Here is a 27,421-nt window from a genome sequence, read left to right on the forward strand (position 1 = left end):
GGCTGCATGGGGAAGTGGTGGTGTCACTGTTCTCGGGGTAGTTAAGAAACATTTAGATGTGGTACTAATGGATATGGCTTAGCGGGCACGGTGGGAATGGGTCAGCATTTGGACTAGATAACCTTAGTGATCGTTTCCAACCTTTAAGATTACCCGTTCATCCTGGATTCACACAGAAAACTAGAGGCTGTTTTATAACAAACTGCATTGTTGAATATTTTTTCTTGATCAGAGCGATTACACCAATGTTTTTGGTTTGGACCTGCAGCCTTTCCACTGACAAAGCAAGCACTTTTGTTTTGGCATTAAGGCAAAGCAGAGAAACCTGTGTGTTAGTGCAGCATCGTTATTTGGAGCATGATCCTGGGCCAGATGGGGCTGTTAGAAGCAGTAGCCTTGGATATGAGCTGAGCACTTCCAGGCCGATGTGCAGAAGGCCAGTCCTCATCCAGAAGAGTAAAAGTGACTTCACAGAAACTGAGACTGCACTAAGATGTATATATGTTTAATTTTAAACATATATTGTGGTGCTCAGGGATATGATTTAGCAGAGGGTTGTTAGGGTACTATGGTTAGGCTGCGGTTGGACTTGATGATCTTCAAGGTCTTTTCCAACCTGTGTAATTCTATATTTCTATGAATTTAATACTCACAACTCTCTGTTGGAAACAGCATAAAAAGATAGGGTTTACATGAGCACTACTTTGTAGTAGGAGATCTGGTAAGTTTCATTCACAAACACCAAAACTAGCATGTCCGGAAGACTCGTTGTGCCAATTCCACCCTCTCCTTAGGCCCACCTGGCTGCTGTCACGCTGGCCTTCTTCAGTTGCTGAATAGGTCTGCTGGTCCCTGGCTGCTAGGGATGGGTCCCTATTAGCCTTCTTAAACGATGTGCTAATTGTTGCTCTTCAGGAATGTATTTTATTGACAAGAATTTGATTGCTTGATTAAGAAAACTGAAGTGGTTCAGCTCTTCTTTGTACATATCAGTGAAAGATATATTAAAAGGAAAGCACTTGCAAGAACTTTGGGGGAGATACATGGCATAGTTACATTGCTGGCTACTTTAATAGAAAACTGCCTGTTTTTCACATGATTGAGTTATATCCAGGCTTCAAAAAGTTGCTCACAGATTTACTGTAAGAAAAATACACAGCGAAACTCTCTGTAGCATTTCCATGCAAGCTGAGTAGCATTTTTTTTCTTCCATGTGTAGGTGCATGGAGCATGATCTGCTTGCCTCCTTCTCTTTGGATTCCCATCCACATGCAGGAACAGGAGGAGGCTGAGCCCTGTGAGCGCGGCAGTGCACACGGAGCTGTTGCATGAGCCGGCAGTGCCCCACACTGTGTTTCAGCACCCTCAAGTCACACATGATGATGATCTGATTTTTTTACTCTGAATATTTTACGTGTCTGTTTACTGCAAGGATAGCTTGGGGGCAGAGGGCTGGTGTTGAGTGTATTGAAAGTTCTGCCTTAAAAATGAGGACCTTGTTGGTTATTGCATTAAGGAAGATAACATGATTGTGCCAGACACCTTCAGAGCAGCCACATTTATTGCAAGCAAATCAGCAGAGATGCATAAGTGCTCGGCTGGTGCTCCTGTGGTTGTGCTGCACTTCCACAGTGCTCTTCCATGTGCCTCAGAGGACCTCAGCCACGTTCCCCCCCATATCTTGACCTGAGCAGTCCCATGTATATGACAGAGCCCACGTTTTAAGTTCGATGCTGTGTTTCAGCTCCCTGCATCAATAGGGTGCCATGACTTCTCACAGTCCTAACGAAATGCTGAGGCAGCATCCAGCGGCTTCAAGCATCGAGCCGACCGAACCCCTGCCATAACGCAGCGCTGTGAGCATCCTGCCCATGTTTTCCTGGGCTGTCAGCAATACCAGAAAAGCGACGCTAGGGACCAAATCCCGCCTAGAAAGGCTTCGCTCTACAATAAAGCTGAAGCGCAGCGTCAACCCCGCTGTCAGGCTGCACGGAGGGCATCGGCCCGGCACAGCGACAGCTCGGATGATGCCCGCACCGCGGGGACCTGCCGCGGCCTCGTGACAGCCCCTGCGATGTGACTTCAGTGGGAATCGCCCTCCCACCCCACGGTGGTGACCCCACCTCACGGAGGTGTCACCCTCATTTCCCACCTACGGCTGATTCTCTTCCTACCGAAGCCAGCGCTGAGCATCGCCCCGCTGTCACTCACCCTCCGCCTGTTCCAGCCCCTCTGCTTCCCAGCGCTCCCGGCTCAGGCCCTTCGCAGGGTACGGACCGTGCCGCAGCGCCGCTGCCCGCCGCCTCCAGCCTGCGGCACAGCCGGGGCCGCCGCCGCCTCCCCGGGAGAGGACGGGGCGGAGAGGAGGGGCCGCGCCGCCGCTCCCACCGCAGCCTCTCCCTCCCCGCGGCGGCCGGGGGCGGGACGCAGCGCCAGCGCCGCTGTCAGCGCCCGGGGGTCGGGGGGCTGAGCCGGGGGGTCTCCGGCCGCTGACAGCCGTTCCGAGCGGCCGACGGCCGGTCCGCGCCGAGCAGAGCCGAGCCGCGGAGAGACTCTCCGAGCCGACCCCGGCGGCGGTGAGTGAGACGGGAGCTTGGCCCCGGCCCCTGGGGGCACGGCGGGGCTGCCCGGCCTGCGGGGGTTACGGGGCGTCTAACAGGTTGCGGAGGGAGAGGGGTGCGCGGCAAGAGGGGTCGGGCTCGGCACAGCGGGAGCGCTGCTGCTGTTTCAGAGGGTGGTTCCTGGAGCCCTCAGCCGGCTGTAACCCGGCATCCTGGGGCTGCCGAAATGTCAGCGCATCCAGTTGTTTATCTCCAGCCCCGCTCGGGCTTTAAAAAGGTTCGTGCCCGTGAGGAAATAAATAGGGAAACTTTGCTGCTCTTAGCAGGGAGATGGGAGAATGTGAAATAGTTTGGGGGATCCTTATGGTTCGAAAGGTGATTTGATCTCCTCAGAGTGCTGCTCCTGAGGCTGCTGGGCCGGTGACCCCTGCTTGAAGTCGCCCCATTCATAAAGTTGTCCACAGGGCTGGCACTTGTTTCTGTCGACTGTTAAATGTCTCATGCTTTTTCTGCTTTGTCGTCTGCAATGTGATGTTATTAGTTCCGAATGTTTACTAAATGCTGTCTGAATATGCTGAGAGCTTTCATTCTTTTGCTTTTAATGGATACATAATTCCTTGTAATTTGACTGAAATACTTCTGATTACGGAGTTAAGTTGTTTCGAAGGGACTACCTAAGGAGAGACGTTGTAATTTGAGCTGCTTGCGAGTTTCTAAAGTGAGACTCACCCACAGTCCAGGAAGGGATGGGTAACACATTGCTGTATTTAGGCCTATTGCTGGCACTGGGGTTTGATCATCTTTTCCCGTAGGGTAGATGACATTTACAAAGATCTGCACTGTTCACTTGAGAGCACTGTATCCTTCAAGGATTGTGCTGTAAGAAACAAGCAGATTATTACATATTCCTTTCTTTTTTCTTTCTCATTCCTACACTTGGAATCCCTTTGAATAACTGTGGCGTTCCACAGCACAAAGGCCTTGTATATCTCTGTGAAAACAAAGTGCTTCAGCGGGATGAAACAACCAATTTGTTGTGAGGAAAGGAGAAATCAAATGACAAACAGCTGAAATGTTAACCATATCCCGCTGTGTTTCTCTGCAGCTGCTCTACATAAGTTGACAAGTTTCAAAACACAGCTTTCCTATTTGTAGAACATGGTGCTCAAGGCACTCTTTCTTTCCTGGTTTTGAAAATATCCTTAATTACTGGTGTGCTCCCTGAAGCTGATGAAGAGATTTCTAAAGGCTTCCCTGGGCTGGAGGAATTGCCTCTAGGACCTTTTCCACTGTGGTGTCATCCTTCATATAAGTAAAAGTTCCTGATGAGGTGAGGGACGTGTCTGAGAGCATCCAGGTGGTCAGGCAGTAGGAGCCTTCACTGCACTCACAGACTCGTTCCATTCTATATAAAGAGAAAGGTTCAGTCCAGATGTAGCATCAGAATTTGTGATACATGTCTTGTGTATTGCGGAACATGGGTGGAAGGGTATGTTGAGTTTCTTGTAGCCTGCCTTGTTCTCACATGCCATGTTTACATACCCTACTGCTGAGCTGAGCTTTTAAAGAGATGATACAGAAATGTTTGAGACTAAAAGGACTGTGCTATAATATATATGTAGTTTTTTTCTTGCTTTTACATTGGCAATCTCCTGTTTCCGTAATTCTTGGTATGTGTAACGTTGTGCATTTGTATCTTTACACACAGACAAAGAGCAGCTCTGAAGTACCTGAGGATGGATAAAGACTTCCGCTACTACTTCCAGCACCCGTGGTCTCGCTTAGTTGTGGCTTACCTCGTCATCTTCTTCAACTTCTTGATATTCGCTGAGGACCCAGTGTCTCACAGTCAGACCGAAGCCAATGTGATTGTTGTCGGGAACTGCTTCTCCTTTGTAACCAACAAGTACCCCGAGAGCGGCGGCTGGAGATGCCTGAAGGTGCTGCTGTGGCTGCTGGCCATTCTCACAGGGCTGATCGCTGGGAAATTCCTCTTCCACCAGCGCCTCTTTGGTGAGTTCTGTGATGTGCTCATGGACCTTCTGCTGATGGCTCAGTCATGTCACCTTTAAACTGTCCACTTACTGCAATTTCATAAGCTTTGCTATTAATTGCTTCAGATGTGTAGAGCTGCGTAGAGCTCGGTACATCAAAGCTTACATTGCTTTGGAAATTAATGCCGTGTCTGCTTACGTGAATGCGATCCACAGTAATTTCAGCCAAAAAAGGTCTAAAACCAGAGAAAGCTGATGTGTTTGAAATAATTAAGAGATGAGTGATTTAAAATACTAAGAAAGTACTTTGTCTTCAAAGCAAATTTTAAATTGTATAATTTTCTCATCAGTCTGCAGAAAAGGCGTTATTCCTTTGGGCAGTGACACTGAATGTCTTGTCAGAAGTCTCATAAGTGCAACATGGGGTTGTGGTTAGTATTAGCAGACCTGAGATAAGGAAATCCTGCATGAAAACAGGAGCTCTACAGAAGTAGGAGCTGTCCTGCCACTTCTTCATACAAGAACAAGCTAATGAAACGGAAAGGTAGGAAATGGAAACAAACATGACAGCAAGTGCCTTTATGCGGGAGATGTGACTAAACTGGGAAACATACTGCCCATGGCATGGCTGAAGGGAAGGGAATGACCCCAGACTAAATTCTGAGTCCAAGAACTTTGGTGTAGGCATGTATGTAGAGAAAAATATCTATCATTGTCTTAACTGAGTCATGTAGTAAATGTAAAAAATGTTGCATCCGAGGGCTCGAGGCTGTTCCAGTTGTAGAGATAAATAGAAATCACATGAGAGGTTACTTCAGTCTGCCAGCTGCAAGTGTTTGATTCTGGGTATGTCAGAGAGATGCTGCTGGAGTGGGTGGGCCAGTATTGTGTTCTTGTTCTGTTGGGGCTGCAGGATGGATTGTTGCTGAACACCTCACAGCACATGAGTAATTGGCCATTTCCTCAGCCTGCCTCATTCTATTAAGATAAAAAGAGGACTGGTATTGTTTCAATAAATCAAATGTAAAGCTATTATGTCAAGGAACAAATAAGAAAAACAACTCTAAGAGACTTCTCTTAAAACATGAATTCTGAAAGATGGTTGAGCATCTTGATAGCTATTTGGTGGACATTTTTACGTAGTGGTGGTAAGTGTAAAATATCCCCATGCAGAAGAGCTCCTGGGTGCTGCTCCGAGCACTGCTGTAATGATGCTTTCAGTTCTGCCTTCCAAAACTGAGGAGCGATTTTGTTCGTTTGGTGAAAATTAGGGAAAGTAATGAAAGTGATGACAAAATTACAAATTGAGCCCTATAATGAGAGGATTTAGAGGATAAAGGAAAGGTTAGAGAGTGACTTGCTCAAATTTGACTTGAAGGACAGAACCTTCAGTCCAGCAAATATATTGCAAGGTCCAGTGCTTGGAAGTGGCAAATAGCCAAAGGAGCACTTTTTTTTTCCTATAGTTGGAAGGCTACGTGATCAGTGAAATAAGGGATAGGCTGGAGTATCATCAAGACAAGTGAAGTTTTCTTTTGGAGAATATATTCTATTCTGGCTAGGTAGATAATTATGATAATTCCTCCTGGATTTGTAAACATGTATCACAGAGAGGACATAGCTTAATGTGAATTTTTAAAGTGGCTTAAATCAGCATTACTGCCACAAGAAGGCTTGCCCTGCCTTCAGTGTCTGCTGCGTGTTTGTGCTCTTGTGTAGTTGCTCAGTGAAACAGGTTTGGGAGTACAGGCATGTTTGCTGTATCCACCTTCTATTTCCGTGAGGATCATATCTGATCCCACAGATATGTGTGGCAGCACAAAGAAGGAATCAATGCTGGGAAGCAAAAAACAGCCAAGAGATTCCTATCTGTGATGCCCTGCTGGCTTATGGATATTTACGGTTCTGGTCTGGGGAAGTGATAGGGGTGTAGATACCATCTGATTCAGGCTAGCTGCTGCAAGCTCATTTTCAGAGCAGTTTAAGACAACATGGCTCTGCCCCAGTCCCACCCAGCTGTGGGTTTTGGGCCTGCCTAGAGCCAGCGCTGCTATGGATGCAGCTGAGCAGCGAGCCAGCCTGGGCAAGCAGCGCTCATGGAAAACCAGTTGCTTCTGCCATCACTTGAGTGCCAGTGCTGATGCCAAGGATGGTGCAGCCAAATAACCAGGGGCCATGGCAGCCTGGCCTCATGTTGGCTCCAGTGCTGTGGGATGGTGCCCATGCAGCGTGGCCATGCACACGGGCTGCTGCCTGCGATGCACTGAGAGCAGATGGTGACCTGCAACTGACAGCCTGTGTGACTGACAGCCTGTGTGACTGACAGCCTGACTGCGTGCTGTGTGCTGTGGCCATGCTAGCTGTAAACTGGCATGTGTGGAGAGTGACAGCATCGATGTGGTGATGATGTGGGCTTCAGAGGAGGCTTTTAGCTTGAGTGTATCTTTTTGGTCTCCAGAAGATTTGCATAGCCCATGCTGAAATCTTTCTTGACATTTACTTGACAATATTTTAAAGTCTTTACTGCCTAGAAATCCCACTTTGTACCCACTTTGTTTACCTTCTGGATCTTCTAGCTTCAAGCACTTCGTACATTCAGCCCATTATTGCTTTTAATTTCCTTATTTCAAAAGAGATAGAGATGTTGCAAAATATTTGTCTTTTCATATAGATTTTTCTTGTTTTTATTTATTTATTTTTATTTTTTATTATTTTAAATCCTTGTGCGTTTATTTATATTTCTCTGTTAAATTCTGTTTGCAGAGGAAATTGTGACTGGTTGTTTCTTGTAGCCTGCACATACTTTCCTGCTGTCGGGAAACCAAATAGCACCAGTCAATCTCCCTGTGTCAGATCTTGGCTCACAGTGTGTGCTGCAAATTGAAATTGAGAAGGATTAGTCTGCACATCTCACTTTAGATGTAGAGGACTGAAAAGGATTTTCTTTCCATGTGCCCTTCCTGCTCTTTTGTCCCTTCTGTATTTCTTGCTGCTGAATGCGCATTTGGACTAAAAAAATAGTGTTGTGAGAGCTGCATTGTAACAAAGTTTACCATCTATAACAGACACCATCTGATAACCGTGACTGCTGTGAACTGCAAAAATAATAGGATTAAGCTCAAGCATGTTATGTTCCTAAAAATGGAATGTAGAGGGGTGATAGCCTAAACATTAATTAGGCTTAATCTTTCTGAGACTACATAAAGATAAGGCAGTAGATAAACTATATTGTTGTGGAGTGGAAATCATGAATAGAGGACATGGTTGAGTATTTTCAATTGATAATACTCATTGCTACCTTAGCACAGTAACCTCTTAGGGCACCTTCAAGACACTGCTCACAACTTAGAACTCTACATTCTTGCTATTCAGTCAGAAAGAAACTTACTTCATTTAATAAACATCTCCAGTGATAAAGATTTCCAAAGAAAGCAGCCTTTATCTAGTACATTCTATATATTTTCTTGGCATAAGATCAGAACAAATGGAATTTTAAAATTGCCTCTTGTCTGTTATCCACTATATTCTTTTGATTCATCACTGAGCATTATCTCGTGTTTGGTAGTCTGTAGTGTTCTGTCATGCTTTTTATTTTGCACTGGAAAATGCAGGGTCATAGATGAATATTGGAAGTTTTGGGGAATAAAAATGTACACCCTCATCATTTCTTATTCTCTGTGTGAGAGTTACTTGAGGAGGGAAAAAGCAGTATCTTCTTTGCCCTTGCTTAGAGAGTTATTGGTTTATTTTCTGCTTTATTAAAAGCAGAATGAGCTTAGAAACTGGCCCCATTAGATGACAGTGTGCATTCAGAAAATGCATTCAAATCTTACATGCTTCCTTAAAAGAAAGTCATGAATAATCTCTTCATATTGCTCAGGGGCACTGTCTGGAAAATAACACAGTATTCAGTGTGTAGAAAGTGAATGTTTTAATCGTCACCTCCTCAGCATTTGTACGATTGCAGTTCTGTACTCAAGCCTTGGGCCTAAATTCTGAGTTTAGAGAGGGACTTTTTGGTTCTTGCATCAATATATAATCATCTATTACATCACGTATATCTAAAATGGTTTTTGATTTATGTAGATTTTTAGCAGCGTAGATAAACGAGAAGTATTATTGGACTGAGTGTCTTCATTTTTTTTTCAGTTCAACATCTTTGCTTTGACTGATTTCCATGAGTAATAAAGCATAGCTTTGTTATTTATTATTATTTATTAAATAAAGCAGACTTACTGAATCAGTTTTTCAAAGTATAATTACTAAAAAATGGGCAGATATGTGCCTGCTTGTTTTTCTGATTCTAAGTGATTACAAAGTCCAATTAAACTCTGTTATTATACAGATTTAAATTCATTCAGTTGTTAAGGAGTATGCCCCATTTTTAAAGTTCACTTAAAACTGGTTGGAAATTAAATGCTTAATATGCTTTAACAAACTATAGAAAACAAGGTTAACAGAACTAAAGCTGTATTCCTTAAAACAGGTGGGCCGTCGTAACACTGCAAGCAAATCTAAGCAGTTGAAGGAATGTTGAATTTAATTTATTCTCCCCTATAAATGATTGCAGTACGCAGTTTGTCTAGAATTAAATGATAATCTGAGCGTTGTAGACACAGAAGTGAATAAATAAAGCAGTCATTATAGGAATTGCACTGAGAATTGCATGCGCTAATGTTGCAGATTTTTTTAATGGGCAGTGGTGCCATGCTGGGACCAATTTCACGACAGACAGTTTCAAACAGAACACCCACTGAGGACCTGTTGTCTGAAAACATAACTCTCTTTGTCAAACATTTTATCTAAAAGGCTCTAAAGGATATTGCAAACCTATTATAAACAGACTCTTCAGTGTCTGCTTTTATGCTGAGAGGTAAAAGTGTGTAACAACTGAAGCAGTGAATGTATGCAGATTACAAGAGGAAATTAGGCAGAATGGGATTTAGTCAGGATGATAATGTACTACATAGGAGAAAAGTGAGTCTGTCAGGCAGCTAACTGACAAAGGATACATTTGTACAAGAGCACATACATGATTAATTAGTATCTTGAATATCAGGGGTCATGTTAAGGTAAAATCTGGGCTGCGGTATTGCAGCTAGTGTTGCTGTGGCGTAGTGCTTGTGCAACGCCTAATGAACTAAATGAGAAAAAAAGATGTGGCAGGATTTTTGCGTGGTTGTTTTTCAGCCAGATTGTCTCCCATTCTCGCTTGTTCGGAACCTTATGAACAGCCGTGCTAATGTCTGTAGCAGCAAGCAATGGGTGCGTGACAATACTTGCATCACACTGTAACCCAACTGACATGGCATATTCTTTTCTTTTGTCAGCTCTGTAGCTTAAATTACTATAAGATCTGACACTTAATACCCAGCCACTTTGTTCCTGCTTTTTCTTTTCCTGTGATGATTTCAATCCAGTAGAAATCTACTAATGTGATAGCTGGTCAAACAAACAAAGCATCTTCAGGAGCCTGTTCAATATGAATTTTAATAACATTTGTTAAGTTTATGCTGTTGAAGACATTCAAGGTCTGCTGTGGTTACGTCACAGTCAATTCACCTCTTTTGTATCCAGAAAAATGTCAAAGCAATACAGTCGGGTTATTTTGGTTGTACAAAATATGTGCCAGAAGGCCAATCTAACAGCTAGCTAATAATAACACACAAAGGGCTGTGAGTGTGCATTTCTGAAAGCCAGATTCCTCAGCACAAAAAAAAGAAAAACCAAACAAAAACAAAAAACTACCCAGAAACACCACTGCAAGATAAAAAGCAAGAAACTCTGCCAGACAGTAGGCTCATTGGATTCCAGCTATGGGAAATTGCCAGTAATAAAGATGTCAGTTTAAAATGAACTTTACACTGTTCATCAGAGAGACCACACGTGACCTTTGAAGTATAAATAAAAAGCATGCAAATGACCTCCTCGATTCTTCATTTTCATTTGCGTTTTTAGGAAAGCTGTAACTTCTTGCTGCTTTCTATCATTAGGTTCGATGAGAAGAACACTATTGTCTGCTGTTAGCATTAACTATGGAATGTCTGGTACCATATTACCAGTAGAGTTTAATTGGAATCATTGAAGTTGGAAAAGACCAGTAGGATCATCCAGTCCATTGACCCATCCCCACATGCCCACTAACCATGTCCCTCAGTGTTACATCTCCTCTGCTCTTGGATGCCTCCCGTGATGGTGACTCCATCATCTCCCTGGGCAGATTGTTCCAGTTTCTCACTGCTATCACTGAGAATAAGTTTTTTGTAATATCCCACTGGACCCTCCCCTGCCACAACTTCAGGCCATTACCAACAGCAGCCACAACAAGCTTATTTTTGCAATGAAAACTTTGATTCTCTTGGAAACACGTCTCCCTTTCCCCAAGCAGCAGCACGAGAATGCAGGAAGGGCTGTGTGTGTGAGATTATCTGTAATGGGAAGACTCTAGAGAATATTTAGCATTCAGTGCCTGAAAACTAAAAATAATCTCATTGCTACTTAGTATTGATGTGTCAACTGATGTGTTTTGATCTCTTTGATGTGATGTTCAGATTTTTCTTTCCATTCGAGACAGGGAGTGATTTTGGAATGATGCCTGTCACTTGCAGGAATATGTCTCAGTCCCCCGATTTCTAGAAATAGAAGTGAGTTTATTACTAGCAGGATAAGCCTGGTGGGCATAGTGCTGGTACAACCTAGTAGAGGGGCAAATTTCTTCTTTCCTTATTCCATGCAGTAAGGAGATAGAGGATATATTAGTGTGCAGCATCACCTTGCAGCATGCTGTTGAAAGACCCCAAGGAAAACACAGTCTCAGTGGCCATGGTGTGCCCTGTTGAAGGTCCCCTTAGGCTGTCAGAGTGGCATGAAGGTCCTTCATGTACCAGACAGTGAATGCTGCAAAAACAAATCCAAAAGAAGTGAAAAGCTGAGTTTTCCCTTAAGCTCAGCAAAGATTTTTATTAAGACGTGAGTTAGAAAATTATAATCAAGATTTCAGTTCTTGCACATTTTGTTGCCTGCCTGTGCAACTTACAATATAGTGAATTCTGCCTTTTCCTTTGCTTCATGCATCTATTAATTGATCAACCAGAATGATAAAAAATATACATCTTATGCATATCCAAATTGACCATTGAATAGGTTATGACAGACTCAATGGTTTATGTGTGATTATCAGTAGTTTAATGTTATGACTTAAAAGTCTTCGGAATAACTTTATTGGTTAAACTTCTCCCACTTCTGGCTCAATATCTGACAGTGGCCTACCATAGATGCCAAGGAAAGATGGTGCTGATAGTTTTCCAGCCTGTAACAATTTGTTCAGATTCAAACAAAAATAGGTCTATTTTTGGATGCCTTTGACAGTAATTCTGAAGGCAAATAATAAAGCTAGCAGTCAGCAGTAGTCTTTGTTCCTGCCTACCTGTTATTAAGAAGCAAGTCCTCCACGATTTTTAACATTTTCTCATCAACTTCCAAATGTATCAAGTTCTTCTTCCTCCCACTTGTGTTAAAATATTGGAGAACTTGTTGATTTGGACCATTTGCCTGGAGGCCAGAAAAACTGCAATGTTTAAAAACAAGCCGTTGGTTGAAAAGAGGCAGATTACTCTGCTGATGTCTTCCTGTCTTAAATTGCTTTAATTCCTCTTTCCTCTTTGGCACTGGGATATAATCTTTCAAAGTGGACAGCTGCTTGTAGCTCATGTATGTGCATGCTAAGTAATGTTTTCTATTTCTGGATTACTGATGCCATGGTGCTGAGAAACACACTTTATTTAGTACTAATGCAAAGAGGGCACCAGACCTGTGTGCTGTAATACTTAATTTAATTTATGTGGAGGAAAGGGAATAAGGCCCGGAGTTCGAATCCCCCCTGTGGCGCAAGTGGTAGAAGTGCCGCTCTGCTACACAGAGGCTCGAATTCCGGGGGCTGGACTCGATGATCTCTAAGGTCCCTTCCAACCCGCACGAAACTATGAAACTATGAAACTATGAAAGGCCTAAAATTGGATGAATCCTAGCTTTAATTAACAAAAAAACCCACTAACATCTTAGTTCTCTTGTTGATCTGTGGTCAGGGGTATGAGTGGACATAAAATATGAATCTTAATTCACACTTGACAGTGTAATACGTTGGGTTTCATGATGTATAAAAATGAAGAAGATGTGAAGACTCTTCATAATCAATGGGAGCACACTACAGCTCTGCTGCCTGCACAGGAGTGGCCTACAACTTGCTCAAGAGAGTGTTACTCTTAGCATTCCACCAGCACCCATCGACACTGGAGATCTGAGAACCTTTTTGTGTCAAATGTTATGGTCTTGTCATATATTTGATACTAAGGTCTCATTTGATATTGTATCCTGGGAAAGTAATTAAAAAAAAATTAGTTCTGTTTCCAGTGATACTGTATGAGTTTCTGTCTGTAAATCAGCTTCTCTGGATAAGAGTTTGTCCCTGAAAAGTTACACCACTTCTTGTGGAGCACATGTTCCTCATTCACTTTGTACCATGGGTACTGCACTTGAAATCAGATTGATGCCTGATATGATTCCTTTAAAAGACCAAAAGTGAAACTGAGAGTTCCCACTCTGCTTACACTGATGTATATTGAATCCCTCTTTTTTCATTTTTATAGTTACAGACCTTATCCCTTGAGAGCTATCCCATAAAACCATCTTATAGTATTTTGTCATGTTGAAGGAAGCAAATTAAGTACTTTCTAGCTATTTACTTTCTGTGATATACTATAGAGGCCTGTAGTAGACTATAGACTTCTATAGAAGACTGTTTCCTTGGAGTAGGAAGAACGTGTGTATTTCTAAGTACATCAGCATCAAAAAGGTGTCTTCATCAGTATGAAAAGCCCTATTTGTTTAGTGGTGTTATAGTAATTTGTATTATTTTTAATCCTACATTTAATCCATAACTAGACCTTTCAAGGAGTCTTAGTGAATATTCTGTGACCACTGTAATGTCAGAATTCGTGGTTGTTTTTCCTCATTGCTGTACAAGATGGATTGAATGTAATCTAATAAGACATCCGTAGAATAATTACTATCTCAAAATGAGTGAAGATATTTGATTCTGTTGAAGAGGTTTGGGTTCTTTGCTCTGAAAGGGAGAAATTCTTCCCTTGAAAGAGACAGAAACATTCAGTAGCAAGACTGAGAAAGTGTTCCATAACCTCAAGGAAACAAGTACAACAGATATGATTTTCTGTGTCTATTCCTTATCAAGACACTGGCATCTCAAGATTGAGAGCGTTGTGTTGGCTATTTGAAGATGAAAATGTTGTGCCCTAGCATGGTACACATGCAGAGCACTGGATCTGAAAGCTGTCTTCCTGACGTGTATGTATTCTTTCTTTTTCATTTATGCTCTGAGATCCAGGATTATATAAATTGTCTTCTACATGAAAGCAGGACAGTTGCACCTCTGGAGGTGCTTTTCTGTAACAGTATCATATTTCCCTTGGAACTCAGGTATTTTCCCTGGGAACGTTTGCCATATTAACATAAAGAGGTGAATGGAATGGGTTGTCTTCCAGAATAGCTTACCAGCATCTTTCTCCTTTAATCGTTTCCATTGTGATCATTTTGAACTGTCTGGTGCATCAAACTCTAGAATGTGAGTAGTTCCTGAGCTACTGAGTGGGTTCTGCAAAGTGCTCTGCTTGAGAGACTCCACTTGAGAACTCCATGTTTGCTGCTTGTGTGGTACTGAAGTTTGTGAAAAGCGAAGCAATCACATCCTCACCATCAGGAAACTAGTGCTTATGGTGACCTTAGGTTTTAATGGGTTAATGATTCACTCCTTGAACTCTATGGATACTTTCTTCCTTAACCATCTTTCACTGGAAATGGGCTTCCTACTGGCTGTAGTAGTCTATGGTAGAAAAGCTGAAGAAATGGAAGCTCTGAAAGTATACCAAAATTTTGAATTCTATAATGGTCACTTTCACACTTAGCGTAAATTTCACACCTCATAAAATCAGAATCTTACCTTAGCCAGCCTGTGCATCCTCATTGCCCTTTTCTTTCACATTTCTCACCAAAATACTATCCAACGACAAGTGACACAAAACTCTCCAGACTGTATCAGAATGCCTTTCTGGTTATCATCTATCTAGTGAACTAAATCTCAACTTGGCTGAGGCTCTTATGAGGCTGTCTATGAAATATGAATTATTGCCCCTTGAATTTCCAGATACAGTATGATATCATGAAATTGTTTTTGTGGAATTGGTGTAAATCATGTGCTCATGTTTGCACAGTTGTCTTATAGTCTTTCTTAAAAATCTTGGACCCTCTTGCCTTCAGATCTCAGACAAGTGTGCAGGTGTCTCACTAGGAGTGTGTTCTGTTCCAAGACGCTCAAAGAATCATAGAATACTTAGAGCTGGAAGGGAACTCTGAAGCCACCAAGTCCAACTCCCTTGCAATGAACAGGGACACCACAGCTAGATCAGGTTGCCCAGGGTCTGATGCAGCCTCACCTTGAAAGTCTCCAGGGACGGGGCATCAACCACATCACTAGGCATCCTGTTCCAGTGCCTCACCACCGTCACTATATAAAATTTTTGTGGCTCTTCGTGAGGTGCCAGATTCACCACAGTTCTCTAAACTCAGAATCACAGAATGGTTTGGCGTGGGAGAGACCTTTAAGATCAAGTAGTTCCAACCTCCCTGTCACAGGCAGGAACACCACCTACACGACCAGGTTGCTCAAAGTCCCACCTAACCTGGCCTCAAATGCATCAAAGAAGGGGACATCCACAATCTCTCACCTTCCAGCACCACTAACTGGATTCCTGCTCAGTGGAGGTTCTGGCTGGTGAAGAAAATAGGCGACAACTGGTCTGTTATTCTTAGGCTGTTAATGGCTAGGACATGTAAGGTCCTGCTCCTGTGTGACAGGTGTAGTTGATGCTACTACAGTCTGTGTAGAACCTGGCTAGAACCACAGTTATCTGAGGAAAATAGTTTTGAGAAGTAATTGAAACAGATGTAATCATCTTTCGACAGAGGAGCACCTTCTAGTGGTACTGAATGATTATGACAATTAAAAGCTTATTTTCTTTAAGAAATAAAAACTAATTTATTTAAGAAATTTGCTATGAAGCTGTTACTATTATTATTTTTTTAATATTAACACAGTTTCTCCTTTCACATTGTTTCTAGTAAATACATATTTCTCAGTGCAGCATTTGTCACAGTTACTTAGTTTAGCAAATAACAGTATCAAATTATTTAACATTCAGTTTTTCTAAGATGTTGCTAAGTGAAATGGATCTGGAGGTTTAGTTGCTATTGTGCATTTCTACTCTTTCCACTTCCATACTGTTAATACTGGGGTTAAAACAGAAAGCTATCTGCAGTAGGATTTTCTTTTTTTCTGTATATTTTATGCCTCAGAGAGATAGAATCTTGCACAGGGAGTTCTAATCACCCTTCTTGAGGCGACCGAGGAATTCTGGACAAAAAAAAATAATGTACTTTGTTAGCAAGGAGAGAGTCCAAATATACGTATACACAAACACACACACATATATACTATATATTTAGTAAGAAAGCACTGTTTCATTTCCTTCAGGACAATTTCTTTTTATTAGATCATGTGCTACCTCCTGTGCTGGACTACTTTTTATCTCAAGAAAATGTAAACCTCTTTTCTTTTGTGCCCTCTGCTGGTCCTTGACAGCTGAGCATACATGTTTGTTGTGAGCCTTACATTCCCTCCAGAGTAGCAGAGACAGTGCTGTTTTCCTTAGTCCCTTAGAAAACCAGTATCAAAGCTCATGGTCAAACCTAAATCTCTTTTACATACCAGGTCAGGGTTAGTGGTGGGATGGCTGCTTTCTGTTGATCTCAGCTACATCTGTTTGAGAGAAAAGGACATTCCTGACTCAAGTCAAGCTAAACATTTGTCATGCATGTTTGCTATTATTTAAACATGTTATGCTATTTACAATCAAACATATTAAACTGCATATAGCACAATGCTCAGGTTTCTGAGCTACTTTGAGTAGTGCATTTTGGACAACTTATTACAAAGACCATTTGTTAAAACTAAAGGTGCTCTTTGATGCATGAGGACAAAATCTCCTTTATTTTCTGACAAAACACGCTTTATAAATGCTTATCTAGAAGGGCAGCACGAAAGATAGGTTGCAAGCAAACTATTTTTTATTGAAAGTAAGCTTGTGAATCAGTTTCAAAGCAGTGTCAGGAGAAAAGAACAAACAAATTTAAAAGAAAACAGAGCACTAATTATTCTGACAAGTCATTGCAGGATGCATCTGAACTGGTATTGAGAAATAGAGATTACAGCCCTGCCTTTCAGAGTTCAGCATCAGCATTATAAAGGATATAAATACTGTAAAGCTTCTTTTATTTATTGTGAAATTTGATCCAGTAAACTCAGAGAAGAAAATTATAGCTCCGACTGGATGATACAAATAAAATGATGAAATGTATTAGAGCTGTAGAATGAGAAAAAGGAGGAGAATCATGGAATTACGTTTATAGCTCTGGCAGTTAAAAAAGCCAGTACTTAAAGACGCTAAAAATTTAATTAAGGATAAAGAGTACACAAATATAATTACATATCCTCTAAAGAAATTTTATTTGTAAATCAGTGAAGATATCTATAGAGGGTATTTTTTCCAGGATCATTTCACAAACTGGAGACTGTCACATAAAGTTAAACAATCTGCACCTCACAAACAGACACGTTAGCACTTTCTATTGCTTAGGCAGGATTTCGAGTTCCTTCCCTACTGCAAATTGTTCTAATACATAATAGGAAATCAATATCTTTTTTTTTTTTCTTTTTACTTTTTTAGATTTTCTTTTAACTGCATCAGCACAATGTTCTAAACCTGATGTAATAAAAGGAGGAAGAGTAAAGTCTCTGGTTAAAATTACATTTGAAGTCCATGTAATGGGAATTGATAGATGTGGAAAAATGCGAAATCAAGCCTGCTTGCCCATCCTAATTCTGGCGTGGCTTAAGGCTTAAGTCTTCCCATGTTACCAGCATTGTGCAATTTATAGCAGACTGAGGTATTATATCCAGGTAATAGTTATGACATTAATGTGAAACATACAGAAAGATGTGATGCCTGCATGAATTCACTGCATCATATTATAGAGCAGACTGACCATCACTAGATTTCTCTTGATTGCCTTTGGTAATCCTTCAGAGACAAAGACCATGCCAGCTCTTTCTTCGTGGCAGTAAAAGTCCATCTTCCCATACTTATTTTGTGTTAAAAGATGAGTGTGTATTCTTATGAACAATTTTATTTCTGTTATTTTTTTCTTAGACAAATAGCAAGCAGTATCTAAAGACTGCATGGCATTTAAGATGTAGAGAGCAATACTTATCATCTGCTTTTACTTCCCCTGCAGTTTCTAGTTCATGCGAGGTCCACAAGACCAGCAGAGTCAGGTAGGTCAGACCCCACAAGAAGGCTGATGGAGACATTTTGGCTGCTAACATTGGTCTTCTGACCAGTGTTGGCTGAGCTGTTAGGAAACTGGAGATCCTGGGTTCCCATAATACATGACATATTGTGCAAAGGCATCACTTTTCTGGCTAGGTCAGTAGCTGAGACCTTGAGTATGTACGCTTTGTGACATTAGGTTGCGTTTTAGCTTTGAGTGCAAAAGCTGAGAAGTGCAGTTCTCCCTGATGAAGGCTCACCTTGCCCAGATGGAGGAAGACCTGTGAACCACGTGAAGAGGAAGCAGGAATCTTACCCTGGCAAGCAATGCCATGCTGCAGGCCTCATTGGGACCTTGGCCACCTGTGCCTGATGCAAGGCCAGACAGGCAGCGGTAGCGAGGCCCATGCAGAGCTTGCTTCCTACTGCCATAGTTCCTCCAGTTGTAGAATCAGCGTGATGATTATTTTTCCTTCTACCAAAAAAGCATTGCCTTCCACTGGTGAAAGTGGCGTACAAAGGTGAGATATTTTATCCTCCTGTTTGCCAGGTGCAGTGGTTCTGAGACTTGGAAAAGGAAAACTGATATCAGAATCCATTGGTTTATGCACATTGAAGCAAGATTCCATCTTTTAGGAGCATTCTAACATTGTTATTTTAAAAAGGTAAGCTCATGTCTTAACATGGAAAGTTTTCAGGCAGAGTTCTGCAAGTATTACGCAGGCAAATACAAAATGATGGATGCATAAGGGTGGCTTACCTTAAAGAACACATTTGGGACATTTGTCACTAGATTTATATCTTCAATTTAGAAATTTTAATTTTAGCAACTTTTGTTCACAAAACAATGCTGAGTTTAACAGTAATAAATGAGAAAGTTGTTTCCCCAACCACACCCTTAAGCAAATCTTTCAGGCCACAGGCCATTTTGTGTTCACTTAGTAAGTTACAAAGTTGCCCGTCACTGTAATATCTCTCTGAATCTAGAAACAGTAATTGAGAGCTATCCACATCTTGCAGTCAGTTTAGGCTAATAAATTATTCCAACGTTAACTGATGTGTTCAAACTCATTAGAACAGGCAGGCATTTAATTAGATACCATGTCCTCAGATTTAACCCAAACAATAGGCTGTGAGAAACCAGTGTTGCAACATATTTGTCTTAGAAGGAGATGTTGACTTTGGCTCTTAGCTGTTTGTTTTATTGTTCACTTATTGTAGCAAAATGGAATAATCTGATTTGATTTTATTTGTGCATGTCAAATTATCTGAGGAATATTATAATGAAACATTTTAGGAACATTTATTTCCAAATAAAAATATGACCAAGTAAATATGAACAGATGTCTTGTGTTTTTAAAGTCTTAGTTTGTAGAAAACCTTTGGTTTCATCCACGAGAACATTAGCATTAGTTCAGCCTGGTTGAACAAGAACACTTTTTAGAAGTGTGTTTAATTGATTATTACATCATTTATAAGCAGGAAAATAAATGTTTAGAAGCCTTTTCAGCTACTAGGGAGTACTCATAGCTGATTAGCTTGAGGAACTGTTATCTGAACAGCAGAAGGTAAGAGAGAGAGAATGATTTTTCCTACGGATTATACATCCTAAAGCAGATCTTTAAAGATTAACTTTAAACTCAGGCCAGTACGAGGCACGTTGTATAAGGTACCAGGTTGGGAGAACAGGCAACAGAGGCACTGCAACATGGATACATTATTTTTTATTTTTTTAAGGAATGTCTTCATTTCTTTTATTTGGGTTGTTGAGAATAAACTTTTCAAGGACACAAGGAGGCTTGTTGGCTTTTTCTTTCTCACATTCTCATTTGTATGTGAATGCCTTTGGACCTCTTCTGTTGATAGTTTCATTGACAGAAAGCTGAGTTATATAAACTTGTGGGCCATTCCATCCAGCTACAGAAACAGACATGTAGAGAAGTATTTTCTTTTGTAATACACTTTATTCCATATTTTTATGTTTGTGGAATACAGAGAGAAGTAATGTGAAAAAGTGGATTTTATGAGAGTTTCAGAGTCCCAGTAGAGTGTGTCTCTTGATCTGTAGATGAACACAGAACTGTGGACTGAGGAACACCTGCCATAATCCATCCTATGTAAGTGAATTAACTAGAAGAGTCTCCAGCTTTCTTCTGCTTTTCCCTAGCACGGCAGATAAATCGGGGCTGCCATCCATGCTACCTTTATCTCTTGCTCATATTCTTGGTAGTCGGGGAAGATCAAAGGATATGCAGCAGAAATCAGTATCATTTTGATATGTGCTGTTTCATGGCAGTTTTAGTCTTCTGACTTGGCTTGACATCTGGAAAATCAGTTCCTTGCCTCTTTGCTCCTGCTGTCCTTTCCTGGTCACTGGGCACAGCACTTACAGCATTGATGCTCTCCCAGGCCCATGATGGCAGCTGCTGGCATTGTTCTGTCATGTGTGCCTTAGACCATGCAGCTCTTTGGTAGGGTGATGCTGACAGAAAGTAAATAGCAGCTAATTTTGCATCTTTTTATCTATATACTGCATAATTCAGCCACATAGAGACTATGAAGGTTGCTCTTCTTCAGTTAAATGTGTTTTTATGTCTGAATTACCTTGACCAGAATAAAATTTGTCTTATGGAAAACTTCTTCTGAGTCAGAATCTCACATTGACATTCCTACAAAGACTACACTAGTAATCTTCATTCCTCATTAACATTGATAACGCTTATTTCACCTAATGATGCTAACTACACTAGTAGCCTTAGTTTTTCTTTTCACACGCTGAATCTCAGGTAGAGAAACCCATGGCTTTGCAATGCATATTAATGCTGCTTGCAAAAGGCCTACGACTTGCAGAAGGGTTATCTGTGAATCTTTCTAATTGTTGAGCCTGACCTTGCTGCAAGTTTCCTATTCCACTCTTTATTTGATATTTTTAATTTAATTCTCACAAACATATGGGTACTCGTGAACACAGACTGCATTCATAGGTGCATCATACATCATTATAAAGGCAGCAGTTTTAAGAAAAAAAAAGTTTCTTTTTTTTTTTCTTTTCCCAAGACAAAGAAACAACTTTGATGTTTTTCACGATTTCTTTTGAATTTAATGCTTATTTCCTCATTAACAACTGAACCCCTTTCTAATGATGCTAACTTGATATGTAGTAGCAACATTAACATCTGTAGACAGTATGCAGTGAGAATAGCAATGAACTTTTATGTTTAACTTTGTGTCCACTTATTTTGATTTCCCATTGAGTTTTGCAGAAATAAAACAACCCCAAACCATGCTGAAAATCGATACTGAAGTAGAAAAAGGAGAAAGAAATAGTGTATTTATAGCTTTAAAGAGAGAATAAATGATAAAATATTAAGTGTTTGATTTTGGAAGTTGCTTATATTTAAAAGTTGGCAGTGCAATCCAGGGAGAGTAATAAACTCATTTAGCCCAGAGTTTCACAGTTATCTCTCCTGTTCATCCCTTTCTCATGCTGAGAGCACCTTTGTCACTAAATGGCATTAGTATCATTTCTGTATCAGTCTGAAATGTAAGCATATAGAGGGGTAGTGGCCAATATGTACCCATTTAGAGATTAACAAACTCTCTTTAAGAAGTCAGTGCATTGTTAACTATCCTGTCGTATTTACAGTAGGCTGCTCACACATAAAGTAGATGAAGGGGAATATTTTTTCGTTTAAAATATGGGAACATTACGGATTAAGAATCATAAATGGGTTAAGAGCAGCACATAACAATTAGGTGAGTAAGTAACTCACTAGAATAGAATACAGACACGCAATTTACTGTGAGATCCTCACATATATATGCGTATAAACATATTTGAAGTGTTTCAGATTATCAAGACTTGTTCCTCCAGTTTGCATCACAGTTTTAAACAATTAAAAAAACCAATGTTCTAGATACTATGTATACACATGTATTTACTCAATACAACTGAAAAATTCAACAAGTGAGATTTAATGTCAATGTAGAATTATGTATAAGAACAAAATCATACTAGAATTATGAAAATGAAAAGAAAGACACTATACAAATATACCTACAAATACATTGTCACTTCTGAAAATAAAATTGTCTTGCCCACTGACTTATAGCCTTTAATAATTAACAAGATATTTTGTGAGACTTGGCTAGAACGCACATAGTTGAATATGAAGGATGACTGTCTATATATGTCGGGAGAACACTTGTCTAATGACTATTGAAAGTGAAGTTCTTCATTGTGCTCTTTTAATAAGCAAAGCTGTATACTGTCCTGATGCTGAGACCCTAAATTAACAAGGAAAAAGCACTGTTGTGTAGCAGTGTTTCTTCCCTCAGTTCTGCTACTTCAGTGTTACAGAAGCTTTCCTTTGCACAGTTGTCCCTGTTCAGGAGATAAAGAGTTCACTGTAGAATAACGCATTTATCTGAAGCAGAGCACTTAGGAGAGACATCTGTAATTGCCCAAGGTTTATGAGACTACCAGTAATTAAAAGAAACTATTAGGAGGCTCTTCAACGCTGTTTACTCATAGACTTTCTGTATTTCTCTGACTAAGAACTAAAGCAGATCCTTAGAGCTTTTATTCACTGTTCATTCGTATCAGATGTACATACAGGGAAGAAGTGCAATGTCACAATAAATTAATGTATATTTATGACAATAATATTTAAAGTACATATAATAACATTTCTTCTCCAGTAGATCTACTTGTTAACTTTTACTCTGCATTGCTGTCTATTCTTGCCTGCTCAAGAGATTGCTATGCTATAGAGGAGATGAAATTTTGAACTGTTCCGATGGAAGAAAGTTAAATGGATAGGAAGAGATGCGTGTATTTGTAAACTGACATTTAAGTCACTGTTCTTGGGGACAGAGCAATGTCCCTTACCCTGTGTGTTAGACAGCAGCAGCATTGGAATTTTGGATGACATTTTATATTTTTAATTTTTTGATAGAAGGTTTTATTTGCTACTGTAAAAATGATTGGGTCAAGGCAACTGTTGATGCTGCAGATGATCTCTGTGATTTGATAAACTGCCATTAATGTGCTTAAGCTCTCAGAGGTTGGTTGACAACAAGTTTTGTAAATTATTATCACCATCATCGTAATGTGATAAGGTGTGAAAGACACAGCAAATACAATCATAGCAGCTGAAATCAGTAAAAGAGGCCTAATAATTCTATTTTTTCTTTGCTGTCGCTTACAGAGTTGTAGTAATGCTTTGAGAGTCAACATATAGCATGTAAAGATGACTGTGACTGGAATTAGGAATCTCAATACAATCTTTGAGAGTATGAATGGCACTTCAAAATGTACATGCTCTCTAATGTCGTCTTGGGAATTTTTGCTGTCATGCTGTCTTCTAGCTTCAATTGTGCAGAAGATCTCTGGCACTGATGCAAGAACTATGAAGATCCACACAGCAGCGGTACAAAACACGGCCTTTCTTTTGTTCCACCATGTTAATGAAGTGATAGGATGGACAGCACCTAAGTATCTATCAAAACTGATGAGTGTCAAGAAGTAGACACTTCCATAGATATTAATACTAAAAAATAGTCTTATGATGTGATAAAATGTTTGACTGAGAGAGTTATCTGGCTTCTGGAGACTATGGTATATTGAAAAGGGTGCCATGAGAATCCAAGTGAAGTCACACAATGCCAAATTAAATAGAAATATGCTGTTAGTAGTCCAGGTCTTCACGCAGTACACATAATGTCGAAGGGCAAGTATGTTGCCTAGAAATCCCACTATCAAAGTGAAAAAGCAAACTAGAATCAGCAGATAGCAGTACCACTCCAGCTTAGGATGCTTGTTGCAAATGAAAACAGTGCATGTACCATTTGTCATCTTTCCATGGAGTAGGCCTGAAGGGGAAAAAGAAACCAACAAATTTAAAATAATAGCTAAATATACTAAATTTGCAATTCAAAACTTTTTAGTTAAATCCAGTATGTTTGAACTGGTGAAATAATTCAGAATATGGTATGCACAAGTTCTCCTCTATCTGAAAAAAAAAAAGCAAATTCCAAGTAGGCAATACTGAAAGCTTACTACACAACAATGCCATCAAAGCCAGAGCTTCACAAACCTTTATAAAAACCCTTGTGTTCTTCCCTAATATTTAGTGTAGTGCACAACACAAGAGAAAAAAGACATGCGGATTCCTTTTGCTGAGTAATACATCTGTGCCTGGCTTTTCAGAAAACAGAGGAAAGAGCAGAAGGAAAATAGATGGCCACGCTCACTCCACCCTTGCTCTGACTGGCTTGGGTACCTGTACTGGGCCTAGAGGCATTTGTAATGTGGGTAACTGTGCAGTGGTTTGTGACTAAGATCCAGAAGACAGTATCAAAACAAATCAGGTTGTGCTGAAGGCAACACCAACATTTATATTCAAGGCAATGAACAAAATGCTCTTTTGCTGTTGTGTGCTTTATTTATTTATTTATTTATTTTTGCATTCTTCTCTAAACGGATGTCCATGGCAAAACCATTGTGCTTTTGATAGGGATAGAAAGACTTCATTTTGTCTCAGTCTTTAGTTGTTAACCAGTATCTATCAGTGCCTATTATAGATAATTTGGAATATAGACCTGTAGTGTGTTTTTCAAAGCAAGGTTTTCATGCTTGCCAAGACTCACTTTTAGTCCCAAAGATTTTGAACTCCTAATTAAACAGACAAACAAACAAAAAACCCAAACAACCCAACAAACACAAAATAAAGGCTGGAGTGTTTCAGTGGAGTGAACTGTCACCATTTTCATTTGTCATGTTTCTAGAACCTCTCTCCAAATGATAAAAGAGAACAGATTTCTCAGAGAGGCTGTGCATCTTTGGAGGCATTCAGGACCAGGTTGAATAAGGCACTGGGCATCCTGATCTGATGGATGGCAGACCTGCTGACAACAGGGGAGTTGGAACTAGATGGTCTTCAAGGTCCCATTTGAACCCAAGCCATTCTTTGATTCAATGATTCTGTGACTCAGTGATTCTATTTTAATCTGTGAGGTCTGTCCAAGTTGGAACTTTGTGTGAGGGAACTTTGTGTAAAAACAGCCATTTAGAAATCAGAATCTGCTATAGCACTTGATAGGAAAGTGGAATAGAATTTTACTCATTGTTTACTTACTTTACATAGAAGGAAGAGCTCCTTTCCATAATGTTATTGATTCCTTGAAAGTTTTGGACCATTCCAAAATTCCACTGTTATGTTGATAGTAGTGCTTTCTTGGAACATGGTGTTTTGCTTTTTTCCCTCCCTTAATATTACTCTTCCAAAGGTATATCCATAGACATAGCTCAGGACATAACAAGTAAGAGTTTTGAGCTCCTAATCAGGGACTGCATTGTTTTGCCTTATTTATTTTGCTTTATGGCTCACCCAAATAACGTACTTAGGAAAAGTTAGTTCAAACTGTACTGAATAAAATTACAAAGGAAAGTTCTTTCTGTAGAAGTTCAGCAGTCAGGCAAAAGCAGTCAAATGACTTTCCAGAACGATGGAAAGCTATGTGGTCAGCTCCTGGTGTTTTTAAGAGATTGGAAATACTTACTTATTATTTAAATGTGTATTCTTAAGTGTTGAAGCACTGTACTTTAGCCTGGGATAATGGTATTCTTATCTCTTTCTCATAGCCTTTATGGATATCAAGTTTTGTATATATTTTTTTTTCTTCAACCAAAGTTTATAAAATGAAGAGATTAAATTCTTTAAAATGTAACCACCCTAGTAAGTACAATACCACTAAGTAACATTTGCTTTAGAATGTGTTCTATTCAAAGGAGTTTTAATATGTATTGGAAAGTTATCTTTTCCTATAATCATCTTGGCAAAATCTCACTTGTGCTTTGAATTAAATTGTATTTATTTCCTACCTCTCTGCCTTCCTTTTAAATAATTATGAATGAAGGCTCTTGATTCTAATTATGGTGGTAGCACAAACAAGCCCTAAACTGGCTACAAAAAACATGTCTGTAGCTGCAGGAGACAACTGTAATGCCGGGAATTCTTGATTTCATCAAGCTCATGGAAGAGGACCGTAGGTCAGCCTTAACTGGAGAGACAGCTGTGCCACCTGATCCACTTTGCTGTAAGTTTCCGTAGTAAATGCATTACGGCAATTACAGACAGGAACTAATAAATCCTCTGTCCTCTTCATCACTGTGGGTTTACTAGACTGTGCTCTGGCTTGAGCTACAGGTAGTTAGTTATCTGGAGGTTCTGGAACTGCATATTTTGATAAAATGAATGTGGAGATCAAAATCACATCAAGAAGAATGATTGCATTTTTCTCTGTTTTCCATGCTCTTTGAAATTTCCTGGTAGGCATTTTCCTGGAATTTCATGAGCCCCTGGTGTTCATACTTGGATATTTCTAAAATATTCTCAAGGTTTCTTATTTATTCATTGCATTGTAGTAGAGCTTAGAGACCATAACCAAGACTGAATTTTTGAAACACTGTGCTTTGCAGCTGGGGTGAATGACTTACAGTCTGTCAAACAGGATGGACACACTCAAAGAGGTTCAAATTAAATAAGAATGTTTTCCAAGATAATGTAATAAGCAAGAGAAGGACACAAACAGTTTGACTCTCAGCTCAGTGCTATAGTAAGACCTCCTGGTCTTCCATTAGAAGAATGTAAAGAATTCTCTACAAGTAAAATCCAGTTTCGCTGTACCTGCGAAATAGATATCATCACCATGTCCTGCTGTATCCTGAGACCATTGGAGCTGTGCTGATGCCCAGCAGATCTGCATATGTGCTGTAATAAGTCTCAGGGGTGCCTTATTTTAATATCAGACAATGGCAAGTTTTCTGACAGCTAGGTAAGTACACTGTGCTAATACTTGGTTCCTTTGTTCCTAGTGACTCAGTCTACATTGTGATTAAGCTACTATTTTTTTTTTTTTTTAATTAAGAAATGATGTTCATTTACTTGAAAGTTAATGAAAGCCCATTTGGCAAACAAATTATGGTAAAGGAATAGTTAAGGCTTAAAAAACTGACAATAGTTATTAAAAAGTACTTTCAGTAATTTGAAATTGTATATGTGTTTGTATGTGCTGATCAGAATGTACAAGCTAAATACCAAAAAAAATTGTTACTGTGGAGAATACAAGCGGGGAGAATATTTAATAATTTTTTCTCTTACCTGTTTTAGAAATGTTGCCATCATCTATTTTACAGAAGTCTGTATTCCAGGCTGTGCTTTTCTTCTCCATTAATCTCAATCTTCTAGAATCTCAATTCTACTTTGCAAGTACTGCTTTTAATCCAAGGTTTCGGTGATATTCCATAGGCAGCGGCAGCTCTTCAGAGGGCATTTGTCAAACTGCTAGAGAGACAACTTTTATCACGACGCCCCTCCTCTCAGTCAGGCTAAATTGCTACTTAACG

General features: G+C 40.1%; 1 protein-coding gene across 3 annotated transcripts in view; it reads left to right on the forward strand.

Annotated features, from left to right (window-relative positions):
* TMEM117 (transmembrane protein 117) overlaps positions 1-27,421 on the forward strand; it is a 192,470-nt gene that overhangs the window by 1,576 nt on the left and 163,473 nt on the right. The window contains exons 1-2 of one of the 3 annotated variants that reach the window (XM_032443208.1): positions 673-2,269; positions 4,270-4,574. In XM_032443208.1, coding sequence (XP_032299099.1) covers positions 4,298-4,574 — 277 coding nt within the window. In that variant the 5' untranslated portion in view covers positions 673-2,269; positions 4,270-4,297. Of the gene's footprint in view, positions 1-672; positions 2,270-2,443; positions 2,577-4,269; positions 4,575-27,421 lie in introns of those variants that run through there. The other 2 variants (XM_015854812.2, XM_015854821.2) reach the window with 2 other exon arrangements.

This window comes from Coturnix japonica, chromosome 1, assembly GCF_001577835.2.
Source record: "Coturnix japonica isolate 7356 chromosome 1, Coturnix japonica 2.1, whole genome shotgun sequence".
NCBI classification, from domain to species: Eukaryota; Metazoa; Chordata; class Aves; order Galliformes; family Phasianidae; genus Coturnix; species Coturnix japonica.